This window comes from Pollicipes pollicipes, unplaced genomic scaffold (genome assembly GCF_011947565.3).
Source record: "Pollicipes pollicipes isolate AB1234 unplaced genomic scaffold, Ppol_2.1 Scaffold_3087;HRSCAF=3621_pilon_pilon_pilon, whole genome shotgun sequence".
Classification (NCBI taxonomy): Eukaryota; Metazoa; Arthropoda; class Thecostraca; order Pollicipedomorpha; family Pollicipedidae; genus Pollicipes; species Pollicipes pollicipes.
This window is the reverse complement of record NW_023596225.1, coordinates 37,579,967-37,602,337: the sequence shown is the minus strand read 5'-3', so window position 1 is coordinate 37,602,337 and position 22,371 is coordinate 37,579,967. Positions and strand designations below refer to the sequence as shown.

Genomic DNA, 22,371 nt, shown 5'->3' with positions numbered 1-22,371 from the left:
GCGATGTAATTTTTCACTCCCACCCTAGTTTAAAAGAGATTCTAGCTTACTGAATTCACCCGTTATCTTGGAAACGTGTATGCCATCAACAGCGGCATTGGCAGCAGTGATTAGTTTGTTAAGCTTGGTCCTGAGTTTGTCTGTTGGATCTTTTGTGATGCGCCGGAACTTCTCGTCGTCGTTCAAGATGCAGTTTAGTTTCTCATGATATTCCTTTTTGTCGAGTATTACGTAGAGTGATGATTTGTCCGCTCGCCGATTGATGATGTCTTTTTCTCGAAGTTCCTTTGCCGCCGTCCTGAGTTGTTGTGTAAATATCTTGCTCCTGTCATTTCCACGCTTTTTCGTGCTCTCTCCCAGTAAGCTGTTCTCTAGATCCTTGTCCACGGTAACCTTGTTCTCTTTTTCCAAATTCAAGATGTCCTGGTAAAGAATTGCTAGTTCTACTTTGTTCTTAGCTTTGTCATATTTCGACAACACATGGCAATTAAGTCCAAGATTAAGCACGTCTTTTTGTTCCTCAGTAAGATCATGTTGAGGTAAATTGATGTAACCGCCAGCAGTTTCCGGTAATACTATATGTCCACCATGGAGCCTTGAGAGCTTTTTCGCGATTCTGTTTCTAGTAAGACGTTTAGCATCACATTCAATCACGTCGAGTTCGTCAAGTACTTTTTGTTTTGGTTCAGGGCAACATACCTGTAGCTCTTGTTTTAAACTTTTTCTAAAACTAAAACAGCCCAGACAAACCCGACAAACCAAAATGCACCAGTGTAGTATATCAATTCCAATGCAACATCGAAGGCTGCAAACTTCGTCCCATACACTACATTGGTGTGACCACGACACTCTCACGACGCCTGACAATGCACTTACGTGACGGGGCACCTCTGGACCACATGCGACAGAAACACGACATGACCTTCACACGACAACAACTGACAGACAGCACTGACATTTTACGGACGTGCATTGCCAGAAGACGCCTTCAAATTTGGGAAAGCATACTCATTAACGAACTCTCTCCGGCCGTAAACAGACAGACAAAGTCTTGCAGAACTCTTGAACTATTAGGTAGTGAACGGTGAGCACTTCTGATGTGATTGTGGCAATAGTGTTCCCATTGTGTCTTTGTGGTGTTCCCATTATGAGTGTTTCTTACATGTATGAAAATGAAAATAGGATTCCGTCTTACTTCAATCAGTTATGCTTCATTTATGTTCTCTGTACCAAAAGAATGTTTTCCAACAGAAGTGCACAATTTTTCATCCTTCAAAAATCAAAACTTATTTCTTGTGCAACTTAGTCTTCTCCGACGATGAGATAGGATCTCGAAACGTTTGAATGGAAGGAGTGATGAACATATGAGTAATTTTGTGCGAACCATCTTTAATCTAAGCGATGGTGCCAAGTCAAAGGCCCGGGAACTAGAACGATGCATCAAAAAGCTCGTCAATGCTGAGTCAGCAGTTATTTTTAATCAAACATATATATATATATATATATATATATATATATATATATGTGTGTACCGGGCCTTTGGTTGTCGGTTCCAATGGACCGGCAATTCGACGGGCCCTCTTCGGGCCTCGTCGAACACTTTCCTTGGTCGGTTCAGGGCCCTTGTAAGCACAGGACCCTTTTAGGAGCTGTGGGCCCCTGGCAGGCAAAAACCACTGTAAACACACACACAAGGCAAACACCACTGTAAATCACTGGCCCCGGCTTTACAGCTCATTGGAAAGTGGGTCCTCAAGCCCATACCGACACGGAGCCGACTGTGTGGTGTTGTGTTACCTGACCGACATATAGACCCATATGAACTCAGGGGGTCCGCGATCGGCACAAAGGTCCCTCGAACCGTTATTCGAGGGTCTGTCTTCGAAGGTCTGGGCTCCTGAATAGGACACTGACCAGCCCTTTATGCTCTTAGCTCTCCAATGGGCCCTTGATCGTCAGACCGGATGGGCCCTGCACGCTTTTTCAGGCTTCCTGGAACACTGCCTCTGGCCGACTCAGAGCCCCTTGGCAACAGAGTGCCCTATGAGGCGCTGTAGGGCCCCGAGCAATGAAAACGCTGGCTCTAGCTTTGCCCCTAATTGGGAAATGACCTCTTAGGCTCATGCCGCCACGGAGCCGACTGTGCGTTTCTGGTGCCGTCTGACCGAAACATAGACCCTTATTGACTCAGTGGGCCCCTGATCAGCGCGCACGCCCTCTGGCTGGCATTTGAGTGCTCAGCTCTGCGGGCCGGGGCCCCTGAATGAGGCCTCTGGCTGGCTTTTCGGGCCCCTTAAACGTAGGTTCCGAGGGGCCGAAGGGCCCCTCGGAACCTAAGCGGGGAGAGGCACGTGTCCCCTGTGCCTCCCCCTGCTTGTGCTACTGCTTGGGATCAAAATATTGGGCGGTGATCTTCCCGCAAAGTGCCATTGCGTGTTATTCACCAAAGTATCAATTGGAGGCGATGAGGATTAGGACAAGCTTTACTGGTGCGACGTGGGTGCCTGCGTTGTGTTCGTTAGATAGTGGTAGCACACAGCCTGTTATCAACTGTCTCGTACAGCTGTGTTTGACGTTGTTATTAGAAACATCTGAGGTTTTTCTGAGTGAATAACCAGACAAGAGTGATTTCACTGTAAGCAATGATGATAAATAAATGCTCCTTGCCTGTTTCCGCAGGAAAAACTACATGTGCATTTTGCCGAAAGAACGGCGAAAAGCAAGGGAGGTGGTGACATCCTCACTCCCTTCGTGACGGATCAGGTATGGTTGTCGGCTGTTAGAGGAAATAGTAATGCGATCAACTTCGAAATGCAATCCCAGAGGCCAGATTCACTAGCTTGAGTACCCGGACATACCCTGTCATAATGTCTTTTTCCATGTTACTGCCATGGAATCTATTTTTGTCCGCAGACACTTGTGCTCTGATTCCGCAGACGTATTCACAACTAGCACAAGACCTACAGTCAGTGTTGCTGAGACCTTTGTAGGTCTTGCGATGCTCTTCCTGTTCGCGAGTCGTATGAGGCTCGACTCTTTCCCTCCGGGACGGGACACAGGTGTTGTGCCCACTGCCCAGCACGTCAAGAAGCGAACGGCTGACCCATGGCCTGACCTCTGTCTCCCATGGCAGGCCGGGTGCTGTGCCCCATCCTGCGCTCCCACGTGTGCGAGCTCTGCCAGGGCACGGGCGACACGGCCCACACGCGCTCCTACTGCCCCCTGGTGACCGGCGGCCGCGGCGGCCGCGTCTCAGCGCCACTGTTCAGCTGAAGAGCACGCGCACAATGCGGCCGGCCGGCGCCGCTTCTGACGTGGTAGCCGCGTCATCGGGCGGCAGTGACCGTACAGCCGGACCTAGGCTGACGGTCGGTGGGGAGATCGTGACGTCATCGTGACGCGGCTGATGGACTGGGTTGTGCTCTGGGCGCAGGTGACGCGGGGATCACGTCACATGAGCGCCATCGTTTTCGAAGGGCCGCGGCGCCGTGCCGGCCACCATGCCGTTTGTGAGTAGCTTGATAATGCGATCATGTGTCATATGGGAAAAGTGATAGATCCCTTTCCCTGCACAGATAAAGACACGTCCACTCTCGTGACGTGCGTATCTTCTGCGGGCGTCGCTTCGGTTCTAGACTATTACAACGGTCAAATAAAGCATGAATGGCGCAGAGGAATGCTTGTTAGATATATGTCCGACGTACTGCAATCTGAAGATATATTTAATATAAGCGAGAAGGCTTTTAGCTCCTGGTTTTCCTGGCATTACGCATGAGGTCAGAGTTCTAATGATGAGTTATCGACCTTCAATATACGAGGAAATACTGGGTAAACGACGTGTTGGGGCAAACATTGGCTATATTGACAGCGCTCGCCGTTTCAAGCTGTGCTAACGATCAGAGTGAATACGATTCTTATCATCACGAGGTAACAGCCTAATGTGATCACATAAGAACGGCTTAAAACTCTGAGTGCGGTCATTTAGCCAACTATACAATATTGTTAAACTATAATGTCTTAAAGCAAATCGTGCTATAAACTGATGTGCTGTTGACAACTTATAACGCTATAACCCTACTGGCCTGATGAAATGAAGTTCGATAACCCAGCCATACCAACGTTGAACACATACTGCAATCTCACACATTTTCAGTCAATCTTGCGTCATGCTTTCCGTAGATAACGTCATACTTTGGCAGGCCTCAGAAGAAAGCATGAGTCAGCCATCAATAAACATGATGAAAAAATGCGTTTAGTCCCTGAGCCTGGCTGTCGTGGACCGGCGGAACGCTGATGGCAGCGCAATTAATTCCATGGCGTTTCATTAAGATTGCAGACGCCTGATTACCGCATAGCAGATTCGAAGTAAAAGTAGCCAAGAAAGGAATGTAATAGGACTGCGGTCTACCGCGTTCCGTTCAGACACTGCACTGGCAATGGATATTGAATTCTCGCGATCAACTTTGTTAACAGACGAAATTGGCTGTGACAGTATCTACCGGAATAGGGTTATGGCTGATTTTAATTTACGTCCCATTCAGTGCTCTCAGTCTTTGAAGACTTCTGTATTCCGATGCATGTCGTGTGTCGGAATACAAAAAGGCTATGATGCGCACTTTTCCGGTAAGTGTTAGATAATATGCAAAAACATTGCACGTGTCTGCGTTAAGCCTTGGAATGTTTGATTGACAAATTTCATTTAGCTTGATATGTGCATCTCCACCTCGTTACGGTTGTCACGCAGGCATCTGTCGCCGGCATCTGTGTCATCGGACGCTTCATTAACATCGGATGGGCTGATCACAGCCGCGACCCAAACGCCCTTCCCGAACGTCACACTCTCCACAAGCTCGCGCGGTCATGCCGACCAGAGAGTCTAGGGAAGTTTGGATTATTATTCGTTCGCATTGCCGATCCGGCTGCATTCCCTCACGGCACACACAAAGTGTCAACGTGCGTGCTTTCAGTGTAACCGGCATTTCAGTAGGGCGCTGCTGTGTGTGTGTGGTGTGTGTGTGTGTGTGTTGTGTGTGGTGGTGTGTGTGTGTGTGTGTGTGTGTGTGTGTGTGTGTGTGTGTTGTGTGTGTGTGTGTGTGTGTGTGTGTGTGTGTGTGTGTGTGTGTGTGGTGTGTGTGTGTGTGTGTGGTGTGTGTGTGGTGTGTTGTGTGTGTGTGTGTGTGTGTGTGTGTGTGTGTGTGTGTGTGTGTGTGTGGTGTGTGTGTGTGTGTGTGTGTGTGTGTGTGTGTGTGTGTGGTGTGTGTGTGTGTGTGTGGTGTGTGTGGTGTGTGTGTGTGTGTGTGTGGTGTTGTGTGTGTGTGTGTGTGTGTGTGTGTGTGCTTGCGTGTTAGATATATTAGAGCCCTCATGAATCGCCCTACGGTCGATTCGGTTAGGCGAGTGTCATAGTTACGCACGAAGTTTTATTCGAGGCTTTAGTTCTGGGAACCAAACTGACGATTGCGCCCACGGCATCATTGGAAACGAAAATATGTACGAAAGGATTTGCTCCTGGCAAACTGTTGATTCGGTTGCCGCACACTGGCATACATTGTCACAGCTGCAATTAATTTGCGAAGGACTCGGTGTATTCATACTTGAGCTCCCCTTCAGCACATGAGACAGTTCCCGAATTGCATTCATCGAAGAAGATGGGAACTTTGGAAATGACGCAACCATCCTTCCTTGACACCTCAAGGCCTCTGGGAGGGGGAGGATTGGCTTGATGCTGTGCTCTGCTAGTGCCTGGTAGGGGTTGCTGAAAAACTCCGGATCTGTAAGGAATACACACAGCGATATGAGATGCTGTAGCCCAAGCCTCCACTGTCTCGCCGCATGGTACGCGAGAAGCCCGACCGCAAGGCACCTGCAACAGGCGTACCAACGAGACCGCTCGTGCGCGTCGGGGTCGAAGCTCCTCCTAGGAGCGCCAGTAACAATTTTGCCATAAACCAGTTAATCCTTTGCCGCAGCATCTCCGCTCGAAGACGTCCCCCACCCCTCCCCTCTCGGCAAGTTGGTTGGTCGAGCGATACGGCTACCACCTGGCGGCCGCTGTACGAAGCTAGGCGATCGATCGGCGGCGACGGCGGGATGCTGGCGCCTCGCGCTCGCGCCAAACACACGACGGCAGCGCGTCGTACCTGACCAGCGTTTGTGGTGACGCAGGTGAGCACTGGCGCGCCCCCCGCTCTCACGGCCTCGCGAGGCGTCGCAGGGGCACGGGCTGTGCCCGGGCCAGGCGGGCGCGGCGCGGCGGCGGCCGTGTGGCCGGGTACTGTGCAACATGTGCGCTGCAGGACTGGATGGCCTCGAGTGGGCGGGACGCCGTCGGTGACGCACCTGGGTTTTGTGTGCAGCAGCTCGGACTGATGGCCTTGTGTCCTATGTCTGGTCTGCTCGGACTGGTTATCTTTTGTTCGGTGTCTGGCCTGCTCAGACTGATGACTCTGTGTTCAACGTTTGGTGTGCCTTGGACTGTGACCTTGTCTGCTCAGGTCTGCTCAGGCTGATGACCTTGTGTTCGACGTCTGGTGTGCTTGGACTTATGACCTTGTGCTCTATGTCTGGTCTGCTCAGACTGATGACCTTGTGTTCGACGTTTGGTCTGCTTGGACTTATAACTTTGTGCTCTATGTCTGGTCTGCTTGGACTTATCACCTTGTGCTCTATGTCAGGTCTGCCCTGGCCGTTGCTCTGCCGAATATTTCGTGTTGGCGTGGCGGTGACACAAGGCATGCTTGTCCAACAGAATCAAGCAGCAGCTGATCCTTTTGGGAGATCCGGGATGGTAGACACGATTCTTATCGCGTTACTTTTCCATAAAAAGCCACTGGGCTAATGCATTTTGTCGGCGACGGCAGCTGCTCTGCACCTCGCCTACGTTCGCCGTCCCTGACACAAATGTCTTATTTTGGTTATATGTTTGTTTTTTGAACCGATGCATCCGTGAAGCCTAAACTTTTCAAAAAGTGTGGCAAGATTCAAATATTTTGTTCTGTGCACTTGTTTCATGTTGATGGCGGCACCACATTAACTTGTTTATTGTAACAGTCATGCTGAAGCTGATGCCCCTCCCCGATAACAAAAAAGCAACGTGGATTTGATGCCTACTCGGCGGACAGCGAGGGCGAACTCACTAAAAGGAAACTCTTTTGAAAATACTGGTCAGATATTGTAGTCAGGCAGGCTAGGGTTGGATAGATCAGGTCAGGCTAACACAGGGTGACTGACACTGGTGCAGATTCCTCAGAAATTACGATGATAATGCATTCAGCGTGCGTCGCAAGATAATGAATGCACACGGTGCAGTGGGTCCGTGCCGCTGGTTCACAGCTGTACAATAGCACATTGGTGTGCAATTGAGCGTCAGAGTCGTGTCCTTGATTGTCTCAGTCTGAGAAGCCGGGCTCATCTGAGCTCGGTGTTCGGAGAGCCAGGCCCCGGCTTTATACTGAACCGAAGCTCACGCCTCAGGGGTCATGGCTATGCTGACCGTGCTTCCGGGAATGCAATCTCACCGTTGCCGGCTCGGATTGAGTCTGCCACCTTGATATATTTCCGGTCTAAAACTAACGTTGAGTTACAAGGGGCTGCCGTGGGCCGTCCAGGGGTCAGGCAGAGTCAAAAGCGATACGCTCGCTTCAAATCCTGGCCGATGAACTTACGTTTGCTTTTGGGTCTATATTGGGTCAGAGAAAGCAGGGGTACAGCCATAAAACCAAGGAAAGCCAAGATGTTATTGAAGCGTATCATCAGCACCGTTGTTCTATGTCTGTACGGCATGACATACTCTATATTGCACGATATGCCCAGACGGCTCGTGCATCGTTTTAACGCACTCGCGATCAGCTACAGTGGTATCACAACATGTGCGCTTCTAGTTTACCCCAGCGCAAGGGGATACTCAGGCCGAGGGCTGAACAGTTCAGGCCGCCCCGGTGCTGAACTGTTCCGCGATGGGACAGCCTGAGAATTGTGTCCGAAGGTATCGTATACTGTCGCGCAAGGTGTCAAATGCGCTGGTAGACTGCCCAGCAATGCTCCGGAGGCTGCACCGCAACACATGGAATGGTAGGCTGACCCGCGCATGGGAGCGATAACAAACGCCTTGGATATGAACTAGAGACGCAGTTTTTTCTGGTTTTCCAAACGCTCGCAGCCCAGCCCGCCCCGTTCATCTAGTGATCCAGCCGGCTGACATGGCTACCATCACGGATGTTGCTTAGAGAACAGTTAGCAAAGTGCGTGGACGATGGAAGTTATGATGCATCGAAGTAGATGTTTTACGCTATGGTGGCAGTCTTCAACTATAAATGGGAAGAAAGAGGATGGAAGCCAAAATGTTTTTTAACCAAAGTTGACCCAAGATTTCACAAATCAAAGCTGTAAACATAATTTCCGGAACCCTTTCTGCAGCCAACATAGACTGCAGGCTACGTCTTTCGATCTTTGTTGAATTCTTCATTGACATCATATGACGTCAATGAAGAATTTTTGATGATGTTGACAAATGAATTCTTTATTGACGTCATATGTGCGATTATTTTTTTGTATGTAAAACAAGAAAACTTACGCCACACCGTCACAATAATAGCCAAGTGCAAGTTATATTAATGATATACCTTGCTGCTGCTCAATGAAACTAGACCTTGCTTTTGAAAACTTGGGTTGTTGTTATTGAATGTTGAGTGAGATGTTTGCGTGAAGCTATTCAATTTGTGCAACTTCGTTTAGCGGTGTATCCATTCTGTCCCGAGTTTCTGTCCCTGGTGCTCTTGGTGTAAAAAATACAAATATGCTTGCTTCATGATTTTCGGTACTTGGCGGCACACTCCGTTTTTTGGGGTGATTTTAAACTTAGGGAATAGCCAAAAATACGTGATGAGTTTTTTCAAAGTTTTCACCCGCAAAAGCCCGCCATGTCTGGCCCATAACCCCGCCAAAAGCCCGCGGGCTCTTGCGGGTCAGAAATTAGCGGGCTAACTGGTTGAAAAGGTGCGTCTCTAGCATGAATAGTTGACATACAGAGCTCGGGTCTGCAGGTTATTGGTCCCAGAGTTCGCAAAGTTCGCAAGTTTGCAAGTTCGCAATCCTGCAATCCTGCAATGCGGCAGCTCAGTTACCCTTCGCTCGGAGATGTCTCTACGGAATGCGCGTTTATTGCGGACTGCCAGCGCAACTGTTCGCGTACCGTCCACCCCATGGGAGAAGTGCAGCCCACAAAACTTTGCGGAATTAATGCTACGGTTCTGGGTGTTGCACGCAAAGTTGCGTTTAATCACCATGATTGTTCTCCAGATGCTGACGCGCTTTGAACCCTCCGTGCTCCTTCGTGTCATTGCTTCTGATTTCAGACTGCATCAACTTAGTGGGTTTTCGACCTTTTATGTTTTTCATCCCACCAGTCATGTCGTTCATTGTGGAAAAATGCATAGATGTGTGGAAATGAAATGCAGCTTATATGCCATATATTTATGACATGTGCGTTCTGGGTATACGACCTTTGTGTAACGGGAAATAGACACATTTGAATTGCTGTTTGTTTTCTGGTTAGTCAAAACTTGCAACTTCTAGGGCTTTGGATTTCCTTCAGACGGTAGGAATGCTCTGTTGCTTCTTTGGACTGTGTATACAAATTTCGAATTTCTTTCCATCACTCACTGATTTCCTTTGTCAGCAACAGAGGTTGATCTCGCCAACAGACTCCGCCGGGGCTAGAAATGCGCCAGCGCGCTACATCTCCCATCCAACATGGCGAGAGAATCCGAGTTACCACTGACGAACGGTACAAAACCAACACGAAAATTGGTCGTCACTCTATTTGAGCAAATTAAATTCACTAGGTAGGGAACTGATGTTAAAGCGCGCTTCAACTTGGAGTTTGTACGCGTTTAGCCTGTCTCTGAGGAGAGAGGCCGTGGTTAGTCCGGTGGACGCCGCTGCCCTGGCCTCCAGGGTGACGGCGCTGGTGGCTGACGCCAGTCTGGCTTTGCCACAGGCCAGCAGAAGAGGAAGCAGCATGCCGTGATGTGATGGTGGCAGCAGCTGCAGCAGCCGTCTCCAGGGGGAAGCAAGCGGACTCCGCAAGCTGACGTCACCATGGGAACGAGTTGCTCAACAACATCCACCGCTTCGGACGAGTCCATCAATAAATATGGAGAGAGGTGAGTCGCCGGGTCTGGTTTTCTTAGCTGGATGCAAGATGAGTTTACATGTCATGGAGAATATTTGGCTCAGGTGGGCGACCGGAGCTTCAGGAATGAGGAAGACATGTTCTGCATCAAATAATTTTGCTACTGTGAACGTATATCAGCCCGCTGTCCATGCCTAGAACCTGCAAGATGATTTTTTAAAGACATTTTAGCATTTTTACCCAACACATGAAGGGCAGTCTCCTGCAAAAGGTAATCGTCTGCACGTCGCAGAGATAAGGTACATTTTTGCACCCAGCATGCGGGCGCACATCCTCAACCATGCTCTACCTATCTCTTGTTCATTCAGCGAAGGACGTTGGGTCCCAAACACGGATGCCCGGCGGAGGAGGAAGCCTGCCTTAAAAGCGCGCCGGCTGCTGCTGCGGCCGCGCCTGATGCCGGTCGGGTCGCGCGGGGCGGCCCGACTCGGGCCCCGCACGCCTGGGAGGGCGCCGACACTCGGCTTCAATAACGCACACTAAATAACAATTAGTGGCATTACACGGGCGGCATATGAGCGCCGGGCTGATGGATTTCGGATAATCTCTGCAGGTTTATTGGTGCAGCGATGAACTGTTGGAATTGATTATTGTGTGGGACGACGGCCAGAGGCGAGCGGGCCGGAATGAAAGCCCGGGGGTCTGTTGCCGGCCCCAATCGTCCGACGCTGTGTCAGCGAAGGGTCGCCTCTCTGCGGGGACGGAGAGGGAGACCATGCTCCATGCACCCAGCGCGCGGGAAGCTGGTGCAGGATTAGACCGCGTCACACTGGCAGGTAGCTCCGTGTTGAGGGTCGTCTCTTAGTATAACGTGTGAAGATGTCCTATGTTAGTGTGGGGTTATTGCTGCTGCTGCTACGTTATTGTATTAATTTCGTCACAACATGTTTGGGCGTAAAATGTTAGGTAAAGATCAGTTTGTTCTGTGATTATGGTACCGACCTAAACATCGTCGCCGTTCTACTTCAGGTCGGCGTCCGACGACTTAGGCCATTATAACAAACAAACAGGGCGGTATGCGTAGGCTACGACTCTTAAGCCACTCACTTTGCGGCGTCTTATTCGGAAGTTGGCTGACATATGGGATTGGCTCAGATCGAGAACTGTTACGGGTATACCTTCTTACCGTACGTCATCCCATAGTTAAAATGACAGAGTTACACTATCACTTACATTATCCTCACGTTATCCGTTGGAAACAATCTACGGCCTGCTGTGGCTCCGAACGACTTTTTCTGTTTACATGTTTCCCATGGCAGGATCCTGTCACCTCTGTTGTCGCCGGATAAGATCCTGAACTAATTATCCAGTGGCACTGGGCATGACTCCCAGGGTGAGTTCATTGTTCGGTCCGGCTGGCTAGAAAGGTCAGCTGGCAACCGGTCAACAAGGGTCAACCCAAGCCCGCGGTGACGGTGGAGTAGCAATGTATGAAACGTAACCCCCCCCCCCCCACCGCCATGCCCAGCCCGGCGAAAGGGCGGAGGCAAAATTATCTAAGGAACTGGGTTGAAAATGCTGGGATGGTGGGTTCAATGTGCACGTAGCGAGCCTTGTCAAAGATATTCTGAAGTGGATGCCACTCATGCAAAGCACTCGGCATTTATTTTTACAATAAAAACACATTTTAACATTTTACAATACAAAAGAAATCCGTGTCGGACCACCGCCCGCCAGCCATGTTTTCCTTGCATGCATTTTGCAATGAGGTATAACTTATTCATACAGACAAGCTCGGTGGTTTCAAGACGTCGTTGGACCATGACACCCGCTCCGATTTCCAGCAATAAAAGGAGATCACACATATGTCGCAAGGAAAATTCCTTTCGTGGACGAGAGGAGGTCCGAGTAATGTAAAGTGTGTGTGATGACAAGCCAGGATACGGTGGGAAACCCTTGTTGCGACGAAGTGACTGCCCCCATCCCTGCACTGTAGAGATCGTAGACGGCTGAGATCCTCAGTGCGTACGAGGCCGCTGTAGCGGATGTGGTCATGATGCAGTAAGGCAGGAGGCCTTCTTCGGACTAAGGGGAAACACCTTTCATAACCGACTGCTTGAAACTGCTTAGGAAAACTTTAATAGCTTAAAACAAACCAGATATGTCCATAACATCACCAGACTTTTGCACAGGAACAGCACGCCATCGACTACCGAAGTGACCCCGTGATAACAGGACCGTGGTCCTTGCCGGTCTGCCACGCACACACTCTTGCTGACCCTTCACATGAGTGTTCGCGACACCTGCGGGCTGATGGAAGCTACAGCAGCGTGCAGGCGACGCGCCAGCTGTACCTCAGAGCGAGCCGACCGGCCGCCCTCGTACACCTTCTACTTCACCACACCCCAGACGTCCTCTATCGGGCGGAGTTGGGAGCACATTGGGAGGGGTTCTCCTTTTGTCTCACCACGCTCCCCCCCCCCCTCGGAAGCGAGCGGCGACTGGGTCGTCCCGCTGGCCCAGTGCGCGGTCACCAGACTCGGCCAGAAGACGAGGTCATTGTCCGGATCGTGCTGTTACGCAGAGGGAACCAGTACTGTGTTGAGGCACTGCTAGTAGTCGAATTTCCCATAGAAATTGTCACGACTGGGGCAGGCCACGGGACGTGGATTCCCTTCGGGAAAAGTCGAGACCCAGATGAATTAATTTCGTGGAGAGTTATTCTCAGTGCGCACCTCCACATCTTCAAGAACGTCTCCATGTGGGCGGGTGCAGAACGTTTTATTCGCGGGTGTTTCAGGCTCATCAAAAGCGAAAAGCTTTCACCGCTCCGGGTTTTTCTAGCTGGATATATCAATGTTTGTGAAAGGTTGTTAAGTATTCAGTTACTCCAGGTTTCGTAGACCAGAATTCTCGGGCCCCTTTACGGTTAACGTTTACCCTGGTAGGTGGGTGGACCCAAATTGTCTGCGCTATCGGGCGAAAAGTACCGCAAAGCTCCAAAGCGGCCAGATTTCTGACCCACAAAAGCTGTAGAAGTTGAATACAAAAAACACCTTCACACAAGCTCATCCTCCATGGCAACGTCCTTGTCCACGTGTGGCCTCAGAAATTCGCGGCACAGTTTCGGATTTGTGTTGTTTATGCTCTAACGCTCATCAGTGGTATCTGCGGCTTTCATCCCGCTGGTGTAGAGCACACCAGTTTCTTTCAGTAGTTTTGCGCGGCTACTTGGCTTGCATTGAACTTGCGAACGCAAACGAAAAAGAAACGCTGGGGACGCGCCAACCTTGCTGCCAGCCGACCGGACCAGTGGCTGGTTCTGTGCAGCCGCAATCATCCGAGCAAGGCCCCGCCTCTCCCCTTGTTTGCGGGCGCTGAGTTCATCGTCTTTGTAACGTTGAATGATGCTGTACATGCTGCTGACATCACTACTCCAATCCTAATGATGTTTTATCGGGGAGAGTATTTCGAAGTCACCTTGGTGTTCATGTCGTCACAATAACGTCATTCAAAACCTGTCATTCCATAAGTCATGCGACGATTAAGGCCCAAAAATCTGTATTTGTCGAGGCGTTCATATCTGGCGGTCGTGAGCGTGATGTCCAGATATAACGGCCTTCAAATGGCTTTCATCAATGTTGTGCAACGTACAATGACATTATCAAACCATGGCGCAAAGAGGGCCATATTTACTCACCAGAATTGTGCTGTCTAGTGTAGTCTTTTCCACTCGAAAAATATACCAATAGGCATAAGTGTTTTGTGTCATCATATGTCATGCTGGCTTCAATATCTGCAAATGTAAACCAATCACTTAAATCATGCATACTGTTTGGCTTTTCAGGATTAAATAAGGTATGAAACAAAAAGTTACAAAGCAAAGGAACTGCGACAATATTCGTAGGAAAAAATCGCAGGTGCATACGCACAATGCAAATAAAGGTCGTTAGCAGAAAATTCCCGAAAAGCCAATGCAGCAATCACAGAGCGAGCGGCTCTCAGGCCTTCAGTGCTCTCAAAGACGCACGAAACGCGGACGGTGTCGGGCACTCAATGAGAGCCGAAGGTAGCTGGCCCTAGGGGGCGACAGCACGGTGGTGAAACTCCCTCTGCGTCACCGAGAGCTTGCACTTCGGCAGCTCCAGAGCCCCGGCGTCGAATGAGTGGGCGGCCCGGCGGGACACCACGGATCGAGGGACAAACATGCGGTGAATCGTCAGCAGGCTGCGCTGATTCTGAAGGGCTTTATGAATTTTGAGGGGGTTCCTCTCCCACTCCAGCCGCTCCACCTGGGCCCATCCCAGGGACTTCAGCGCCGGTGTGACCTTCTCCTGGACAGACCCGCATGTCAGTCACGAGCCGAGCACTGAGGTTTATGATATTTGTATCCTGGCTAGTTGAGTTCTGGTTTCTCCACTCGTCACGGAAAAGCTGCATGAAATGTGCGGAAATACGTGTTCTTTGATCACCAATTTTAACATTTGCCGTTTAAAATGGCGGCAAAACAGATAAAGTGATAGAAGGGCGTTGCACTTTCACACGATGTGACGGACGTAAATGTCCCGGAACATGCACACGCCGATGGTCACACCCAGCAGTCGTGTAGAAGACGAGAATTGGTCACCCAGCTGTATCCAGCTATGCTTATGCGGAAGTCTTTTGCTTTGTTGACGATTTGATGGGTCCCGACTAAAGTGAAACCTTTTTTCTGGGCTCATCTTTAGTGAGCAACGCTGATCTGGACCAGCGCTGGCCGGAGTCCAAAGGGTTTTCGACACGATCTTTTAGTGATTCGGGACTGCGAGGGTCGGGTGGTGCGTGATCGAGCAGCCGGGCGTCGTCAGCGTATGCCATGACTCGATAGCCCAGTAAGTGACAAGTGAAGGTCAGTCATAAACAGGCTGAAGAGGACCAATCCGACGATAGACCCCTGGAGCGCTCTAAACGAACCGGCAAAGTCGCGGTGCTGCCTCTCGCTGGCTGCCTCCGGCCGGCCGGATAGCTGCGGGACCATACTGGGTCGATACCACACCGTCAGCTTGTTTAACAGAACGCCATGGCCGACGCCGTCAAAGGCTATTCTGAGGTCGGCGGCTGTACCTGATGAAATGTCATCGCGTTCGTTCCAAGTCTTGTTTGACAGATTCGGCAGCGCCAGGCACGGTGTGCTCGGTCGGCGCAATGACAAGGTCTGTACGCATATTGGTCATGAAATACAAGCTGTGGTCACACATACACCGAGAGAGTTGATCGCAGGCAATTTTCTCAGCAAGTCAAGGCAAGTTGGACAGAGGGCTAACGGTCGTTAGAGGGCTTTTACACGTCGCCTTTCGCTTGTAAATGGGGACCACCTCAGCAGTTTTCTACACTTCGGGGTAAATGTCCTTCGGCACAGACGCATTGACAACGCGCGAGAGTTCAGGGCCTATCACCAGCTATGATAGCTGACAAGCTGAAAAGGTGCACTTATGATATTTGGCCTGATGATCCCCAACGCAGCAAGCTTTCAGCCCGATGGTTTAATGCGGTGGGCAAGCCGCTGAGGAATCGAGTTCAAAACTTATCCAAACAAATGGTGCTCAGAGGTTAGAAACAGACCTCTGTGGCCATGGAGCACCAGGATTTTCTGAAGGGAGCGCCCCGGAGCTCGGTAAGCACTCATCACTTCAGTTTTCTGCCGGGGCCATCGACGGGGAAAATACGAAGAATCCAGGGCTGGGGAAGCGCCCCCCTCCCTCCCTCATGGCCTCTCTCTTGGCTGCCCCTGTCTGTGGTGGTTGAGAGCAGGCCGTTGTTCTAATGGTGAGGAGACTAGCTAATTTTATAGGAAAAAGCCGCAGCCATTTTATTGAAATTGTATGTCTTTTCGGATGCTTGGTTCTGTTCCCACATCCATTTGAAGTGTGAAATGGAATGAATCTTTGGAAACCAATAACGGCATGAAAATCGGGGCTGCCCAGATTTGTGACCCAGACTGGCAGTCAATAAAAGGCAGCTGTGCATGTGCGTTGTACCAGCATATGACCTGACCTATGATATGATCTGACCGCGCGGCGCAGGACGGCGGCGGAGAGGAAACGGTCCGGCGCGGTCATCTGACAGTTTAGTGTGACCTGACTAGACCTGACCTGCGACGCAGAGCGTCGGTAAAGGAGGCGCGGCCCCCGACAATCCAGTGTGACCTGACCTGACCTGACCTGCGGCGTTGGGCGACGGCGGAGAAGGCGCGGCCCGGCCCTCGAAAATCCAGTGTAACGTGACCTGACCAGGGATGCAAGGCGGTGGCGGAGAAGAAACGGCCCGGCTCGGTCATCCGACAGTCCAGTGTTACCTGACCCAACCTGACCTGACAGGAGCTGCAGCGCAGGGAGGGCGATGTCGGAGAAGGCGCGGCCCGGTGCGGCCCCAGACAGTCGAGTGCGACTTGACTCAACCTGACCTGACCTGATCTGACCTGCGATGCATGGCGACGGTGGAGAAGGCGCGGCTTGGCCCGGCTGGCGAAGTCAAGTATGGCCTGACCTGACTGACCTGCGACGCAGGGCGACGGCGGAGAAGGCGCGGGACGGCCCGGCCCCAGACAGTCCGCCGTACACGCCGAGCTCGGCGCACTCCTGGGGCTCGGCCTCGGTCGGCGGCGCGGAGCACAGCGCGGCTGCCGGCGGTCAGCGGCCGGCCGAGGTGGTCGACACCGACCATCAAGAAAATTGTGAGTGTCAGTGCCGCCGCTACTGTTCGAGTCAGGGCGACATATCTCCGAACATGGCCCTGATTGCTCCACTATATAATGTGGTTTTGAAATACCTATGTTTTCCCAAGCCAAATGCAGTATTTGTTTCAATGTTTAAAACCCATCATGTTTTCACCAAGGTCAAAGGCGGTAAATCATGTGTTCCAATATTTAAAACCCATCATGTTTCCCATAATTCAAGGGCAGTAAATTATTTGTTCCAATATTTAAAACCCATGGTGTTTTCCTGAGCCAAAGGCAATCAATAATTTGTTGCGATGTTTAAAACCCATCATGAACACAATCCGCGCAAGGGTCTCTCACATTTTATTTCCTTTGAATTGCAACAACTTCGATTTATGTGACAGATAAATCAGGGCTCAACCGGCTGTTTTTCCTGCAGCTCAATTGAAGTCTGTACACGGTCATCTGCAACACCTGCCTTCAGCTAAATCAATCTTTTTAACAATGGAGGGGCGAACCTTGTGCCCGCAGCCTAACCAAGTCCTGTGGTTCTCAAAGCACCTATCACACTTGATGTTGTGGAACGGATTTTTTGCCTGATTTCGCAAATAGTTCTTCGTTTCAACAGCATAATATTGATATACAACGAAATAATGTCCAATGACAATGTTGACTTGTTGAGGGTAGTCAACATTTTCTGTGGTTTTTTTCTGCCAGAAATATTTGGGAATGACCAAGTCAACAGTTGGAGACCGAACTCAACATTGAGGGGTCAGGGGTCTCACGAAAAAATGCAAGGCGTCATCCTTGCTTTGTTATAGTAAAGTCGTGACGAACGAAAGAACATCGTCTAGGCTTACAGAAACAGCATAATTATATTGAACGTGCATATGTCGCAAACGCAACTTCCTTAGAAATATAACGTGCGCCAAATGGCACTGACTGCTTATTTTAAGGTGTGCTTCGTTTGCCTAGCACCGCCTCTTTAAATTCACCGTCTTTTGGTGAGTTGGTTGCAAAAGCGCTTGATCGTCACGTTAATAATTAAGTGAGGTCGGGGCGAACATCATTCACTACGGCTCTACATTTTCAGGCAATCAAAAAATGCAATGATTTTGTATGCTTACAAGTGGTATCACCTCCCCTGGTCACTAGTCTGACTCAACTCTCCCCCTCCCCTCACACGCACACACAGCTCTGAAATACTGTCTTATTTAAACCGGCGTGCCGTTTTCTGGTCTGACGCGGATTTCTTTTGTCTTCATATTGATAGATAGTGTCGCCTAAAAGCTTACAAAAGGCCAACCTTTCCAGCCTTGCTATAATGGCTTCAAAGCGGCATTTTCCGTTAGCTGTGCAAAACATCTGCGGAATGCCAGTATCCGCAAGCTTAGAACTCCATGGAGATGTCACGTATGAATGTTATAAAAATGCTTACAGTATTGTAAAAGAGTATATGAGAGTATACGGGTAACACATATACGCTCTTCAATATTTGAGTGTTATTAAAGGTTTCGGATGCCGAAACCACGCCAAAAATCGTCTGCACGTTTTACGTGTACCGTTGTACTTAACGCACAATCAGCTCCAATGCCAAGATTCTCGTAAGTCCCGAGCCGCACCCGCGGCCCTTCCCCTCCACCTCCTCCCCAGTGCCGCTGCCCCCGCACAGGGTCGCCAGGTTCCGAGCGGCCTATATCACTAAGTACGCACATAACGTTTAATCTCCAGTTATATCGCCAAGTCTATCGGCAACCTCATATTTCCCGTGCCTTGCCCATGCTTTCGGCAAGCTTATCTGTAGTACATAAGCATGTATTACAGATCGCAACAGTATTTCCCTCATGTCGGCATCTGCGCAATCTAAACATCTGCAGCAGAGGCCGCTTGCGCAGGAGATTGCTGACCACGCGACGTGAGCTGTAGTATCGAGGACGTGCGTGCGGTGGCGCCAAGTTGGAGTTCCCGAGAGAGCAAGCCTTCGGCCTGCACACTTTGTAGTGGTTACCTGGGACCCCACCAGAGAGAGGGTCATCCTAGCACGGGGCAGATGAATCGTACCATTGTACGTACAGCACGATCAAACGGTCAATCTTGGTCGCGTGTAGCGCAAGGCCGGCTTTAGAGTCGCCCCCTGAGATGAAATGACTGCTGGGTAGCAGACCCAGGACACAGCCAACAAGCATGCCTCGTCATGATTTCTTCAAGTCAAAGTCATTTGTGCGAGCCGTTCAAGCACAATCAAAATGAGTATCATTCGTGAGACCGCAAGTACAATGTTACACGATTTGATCAAAGTCGAACAATGTCTTTTTGTTCCTACCTGTGGAAGTTTACCCTTACGTAAGTTCGAATCACTTTTCGGGAATCCCCAGTAGTGGTCATTTTTTGCCGTGTTATCGCCAACAGGCATCTGAATTTCTTCGCTATTTGCTTTGATAAATTTTTCATTTTGGCAGCTTTTCACCAGCGCTGGCAGCCCTGCCCTCGCGTCGCTCCGGCGGTCGGCAGCCGTTATTGAGTAACATACAGCGCGCTGGCAGCCCTGCCCTCGCGTCGCTCCGGCAGTCGGCAGCCGTTATTGAGTAACACACAGCGCACTGGCAGCCCTGCCCTCGCGTCGCTCGGGCAGTCGGCAGCCGTTATTGAGTAACACACAGCGCACTGGCAGCCCTGCCCTCGCGTCGCTCCGGCAGTCGGCAGCCGTTATTGAGTAACACACAGCGCACTGGCAGCCCTGCCCTCGCGTCGCTCCGGCAGTCGGCAGCCGTTATTGAGTAACACACAGCGCACTCGGCGCTGCGTCTTCTCATGTCGGCAGCCATGCGGGTGCCGCAGCCGGCGCAGACGGTCAGCAAGTCGGCCTCCTCTGACCAGCCGCTCGACCCGGGCCTGCCCGACCTCAGCAAGCTTAGCGAGCTAGTGCGCAGCCTCGTCACTGGCGACATCAACTATGTCAAGCCCATCCTCAAGCCCAGGAAGATCTGCATCTACACGTGCGGCGACCTGCAGGGTAGGAGGCTGCGCGAACCCCGCGGATCGGGGTGACCAGCGGGGTAGGGGCTGCGCGATCCCGTGGATCGGGGTGACCTGCGGGGTAGGGGGCTGCGCGATCCCGCGGATCGGGACGACCTGCAGGGTAGGAAGCTGTGCGAGCCCCGCGGATCGGTGCGACCTGCAGGGTAGGGGGCTGCGCGAGCCCCGCGGATCGGGGCGACATGACCTGCGGGGTAGGGGGCTGCGCGAGCCCCGCGGATCGGGATGACCTGCAGGGTAGGGGGCTGCGCGAGTCCCGCGGATCGGGGTGACCTGCAGGGTAGGGGGCTGCGCGATCCCGTGGATCGGGGCGACCTGCAGGGTAGGGGGCTGCGCGAGCCCCGCTGATCGGGGTGACCCGCAGGGTAGAGGGCTGCGCGAGCCCCGCGGATCGGGGTGACCTGCAGGGTAGGGGGCTGCGCGAGTCCCGCGGATCAGGGTGACCTGCAGGGTAGGGGGCTGCGCGATCCCGTGGATCGGGGCGACCTGCAGGATAGGAGGCTGCGCGAGCCCCGTGGATCGGGGCGACCTGCAAGGTAGGAGGCTGCGCGAGCCCCGCGGATCGGGGCGACCTGCAGGGTAGGGGGCTGCGCGAGCCCCGCGGATCGGGGCGACCTGCAGGGTAGGGGGCTGCGGGAGCCCCCCGGATCGGGGTGACCTGCAGGGTAGGGGGCTGCGCGAGCTTCGCGGATCGGGGTGACCTGCAGGGTAGGGGGCTGCGCGAGCTCCGCGGATTGGGGCGACCTGCAAGGTAGGGGGCTGCGCGAGCTCCGCGGATCGGGGCGACCTGCAAGGTAGGGGGCTGCGCGAGCCCCGCGGATCGGGGCGCGTTTACAAGTGTGGCTCGCCGTTGAAAAGAAACGATGTCTGGAGCGGCATTGATGAATTTAACGATAGCATAAGTGTGATACTGGAATGAATTAAGCAGGAGAAGGATATGGCTTTTGCAAGGTGCAAGGTGGGTATTTGAAATAGGAAATGGGAAGACCATTCCTGGAAGGAGGGCCATTTTTGGGTGGACGGGCACCATCGGTAGTTGTTTTCTGTTTAGATCCGGCATTGTCATTACCCGCCAAAGAAGCTTTGAATATGTTTTCTCTGCGCATATGCTCCAGAGGCAGTTTGAATTTAAAACGCTCATGCTGTAGGTCACAGCATTTGTTTGACGCAGAAATAAATTTTCTATAGGCCTTGGCAAAATGCAAGGATTTGTGTTGATTCCTCTTATTCAAAAACCTAACTTATTACTTTCCTGCTCAGGGCAAGAACATTTCACAACAAACGTTTCAAAGTGGAAGCAACTGCCCCTGAGAAGTGCGAAACGTCAAGTTTTCTCACGGATCAAACAAGCGTGCGTTTTTGGCATGAGGAATTGAAGATGAGTAATAGGAGTAGCCAATCCCAGCTGCGCCTTTTTCAACTCCATAAACTTCCCAGACACGATCATGGAGCGCTCATCGCTGATGGACTACGTCTACCCCAAGCTGAGGATGTACTGCATTGAGAGAGGCTACGAGCTGAACGTCATCGACCTCCACTGGGGTCTGCCGGACGAGCACCTTAACGACCACTCGCTGAAGGAGCTGTGCCTGAACGAGCTGAGAAGTCAGTGCAGGCCTCTTCGGCCTCGCTAGTCCGCTCGCGTGCTGCTTCAGCGCGATGTATTTTCACACATTGTCCCACCTTTTTGGCCTGTGCTTTCCGCTGCGCAATCTGAATAAGTGGACTGAGTGTTATCAATGCGTACCTGCCCTTGTGACTTTGCTGTGTGTAGAAAAAACTCATAAAATGCATGCACTGAATAAGCCGGTGTGTAAAAACAGTCGAAAATATTGCTAAGTTGTAAGCATCCACCAAGAGCAGCGACGAACATGTCGAAATTTGACTGCGGACGCCATGGTCGGGTAAAGTCAAGCCACTGGGTGAAGGTTTTCTGCCCGCGCTTCGTTGCCTTCAGGGTCAGATGCCAACAGCGACTGCCCCCCCCCCCCCCCCACATCCCGGCACGACGGCTTGACTTGACCGGCCTGCTCTCCAGGTCACGCCAAGGACTCGCACGTGGTCACCATCGTGTTCCTGAACGACACGTTCGGCAATCCTCTGCTACCGCGCTGCATCGAGGGACCCGACTTTGACCAGGCCGTCTCCCGAATCGAGGAGGAAAAGGTGCGCGAAATCCGTACTCAAATGCGTCCGCCGACGCACGACAGCTTCCGGGAAGTTATGAGCTCGTTAGATGGGGTCAAAGGTCATCGGTCACGACCCTCGCCTGATTCATCGCTACGCCGCCTGTGACGTTATCAGGTCTCTCAAACGAGGCGAGCCGTGTGGGCTCCTAGCTAGCTGTGTGGGCTGCTGATGCTATCAAAGCTCTAGATGCTGAGATGAAGCTAAATTGTGGCTCAAGTTCGTAATCTGAAGCTCAGCACTTAGTCTTATGTGTTTTACACTGTGCTACCCCTGGCTATCCTCTACGATAACACGGCTGCGTCCAATTAAAAAGTAT

At 51.5% G+C, this 22,371-nt stretch overlaps 1 protein-coding gene across 1 annotated transcript in view; it reads left to right on the top strand.

The window, feature by feature from the left end:
• Positions 1–6,083: 6,083 nt before the first annotated feature.
• LOC119089409 (NACHT and WD repeat domain-containing protein 2) overlaps positions 6,084–22,371 on the top strand; it is a 34,940-nt gene continuing 18,652 nt past the window's right edge. Inside the window, exons 1-6 of the mRNA XM_037212075.1 lie at positions 6,084–6,165; positions 9,998–10,163; positions 16,678–16,844; positions 19,651–19,842; positions 21,303–21,470; positions 21,904–22,031. Coding sequence (XP_037067970.1) covers positions 10,099–10,163; positions 16,678–16,844; positions 19,651–19,842; positions 21,303–21,470; positions 21,904–22,031 — 720 coding nt within the window. The 5' untranslated portion in view covers positions 6,084–6,165; positions 9,998–10,098. The remainder of the gene's footprint in view (positions 6,166–9,997; positions 10,164–16,677; positions 16,845–19,650; positions 19,843–21,302; positions 21,471–21,903; positions 22,032–22,371) is intronic.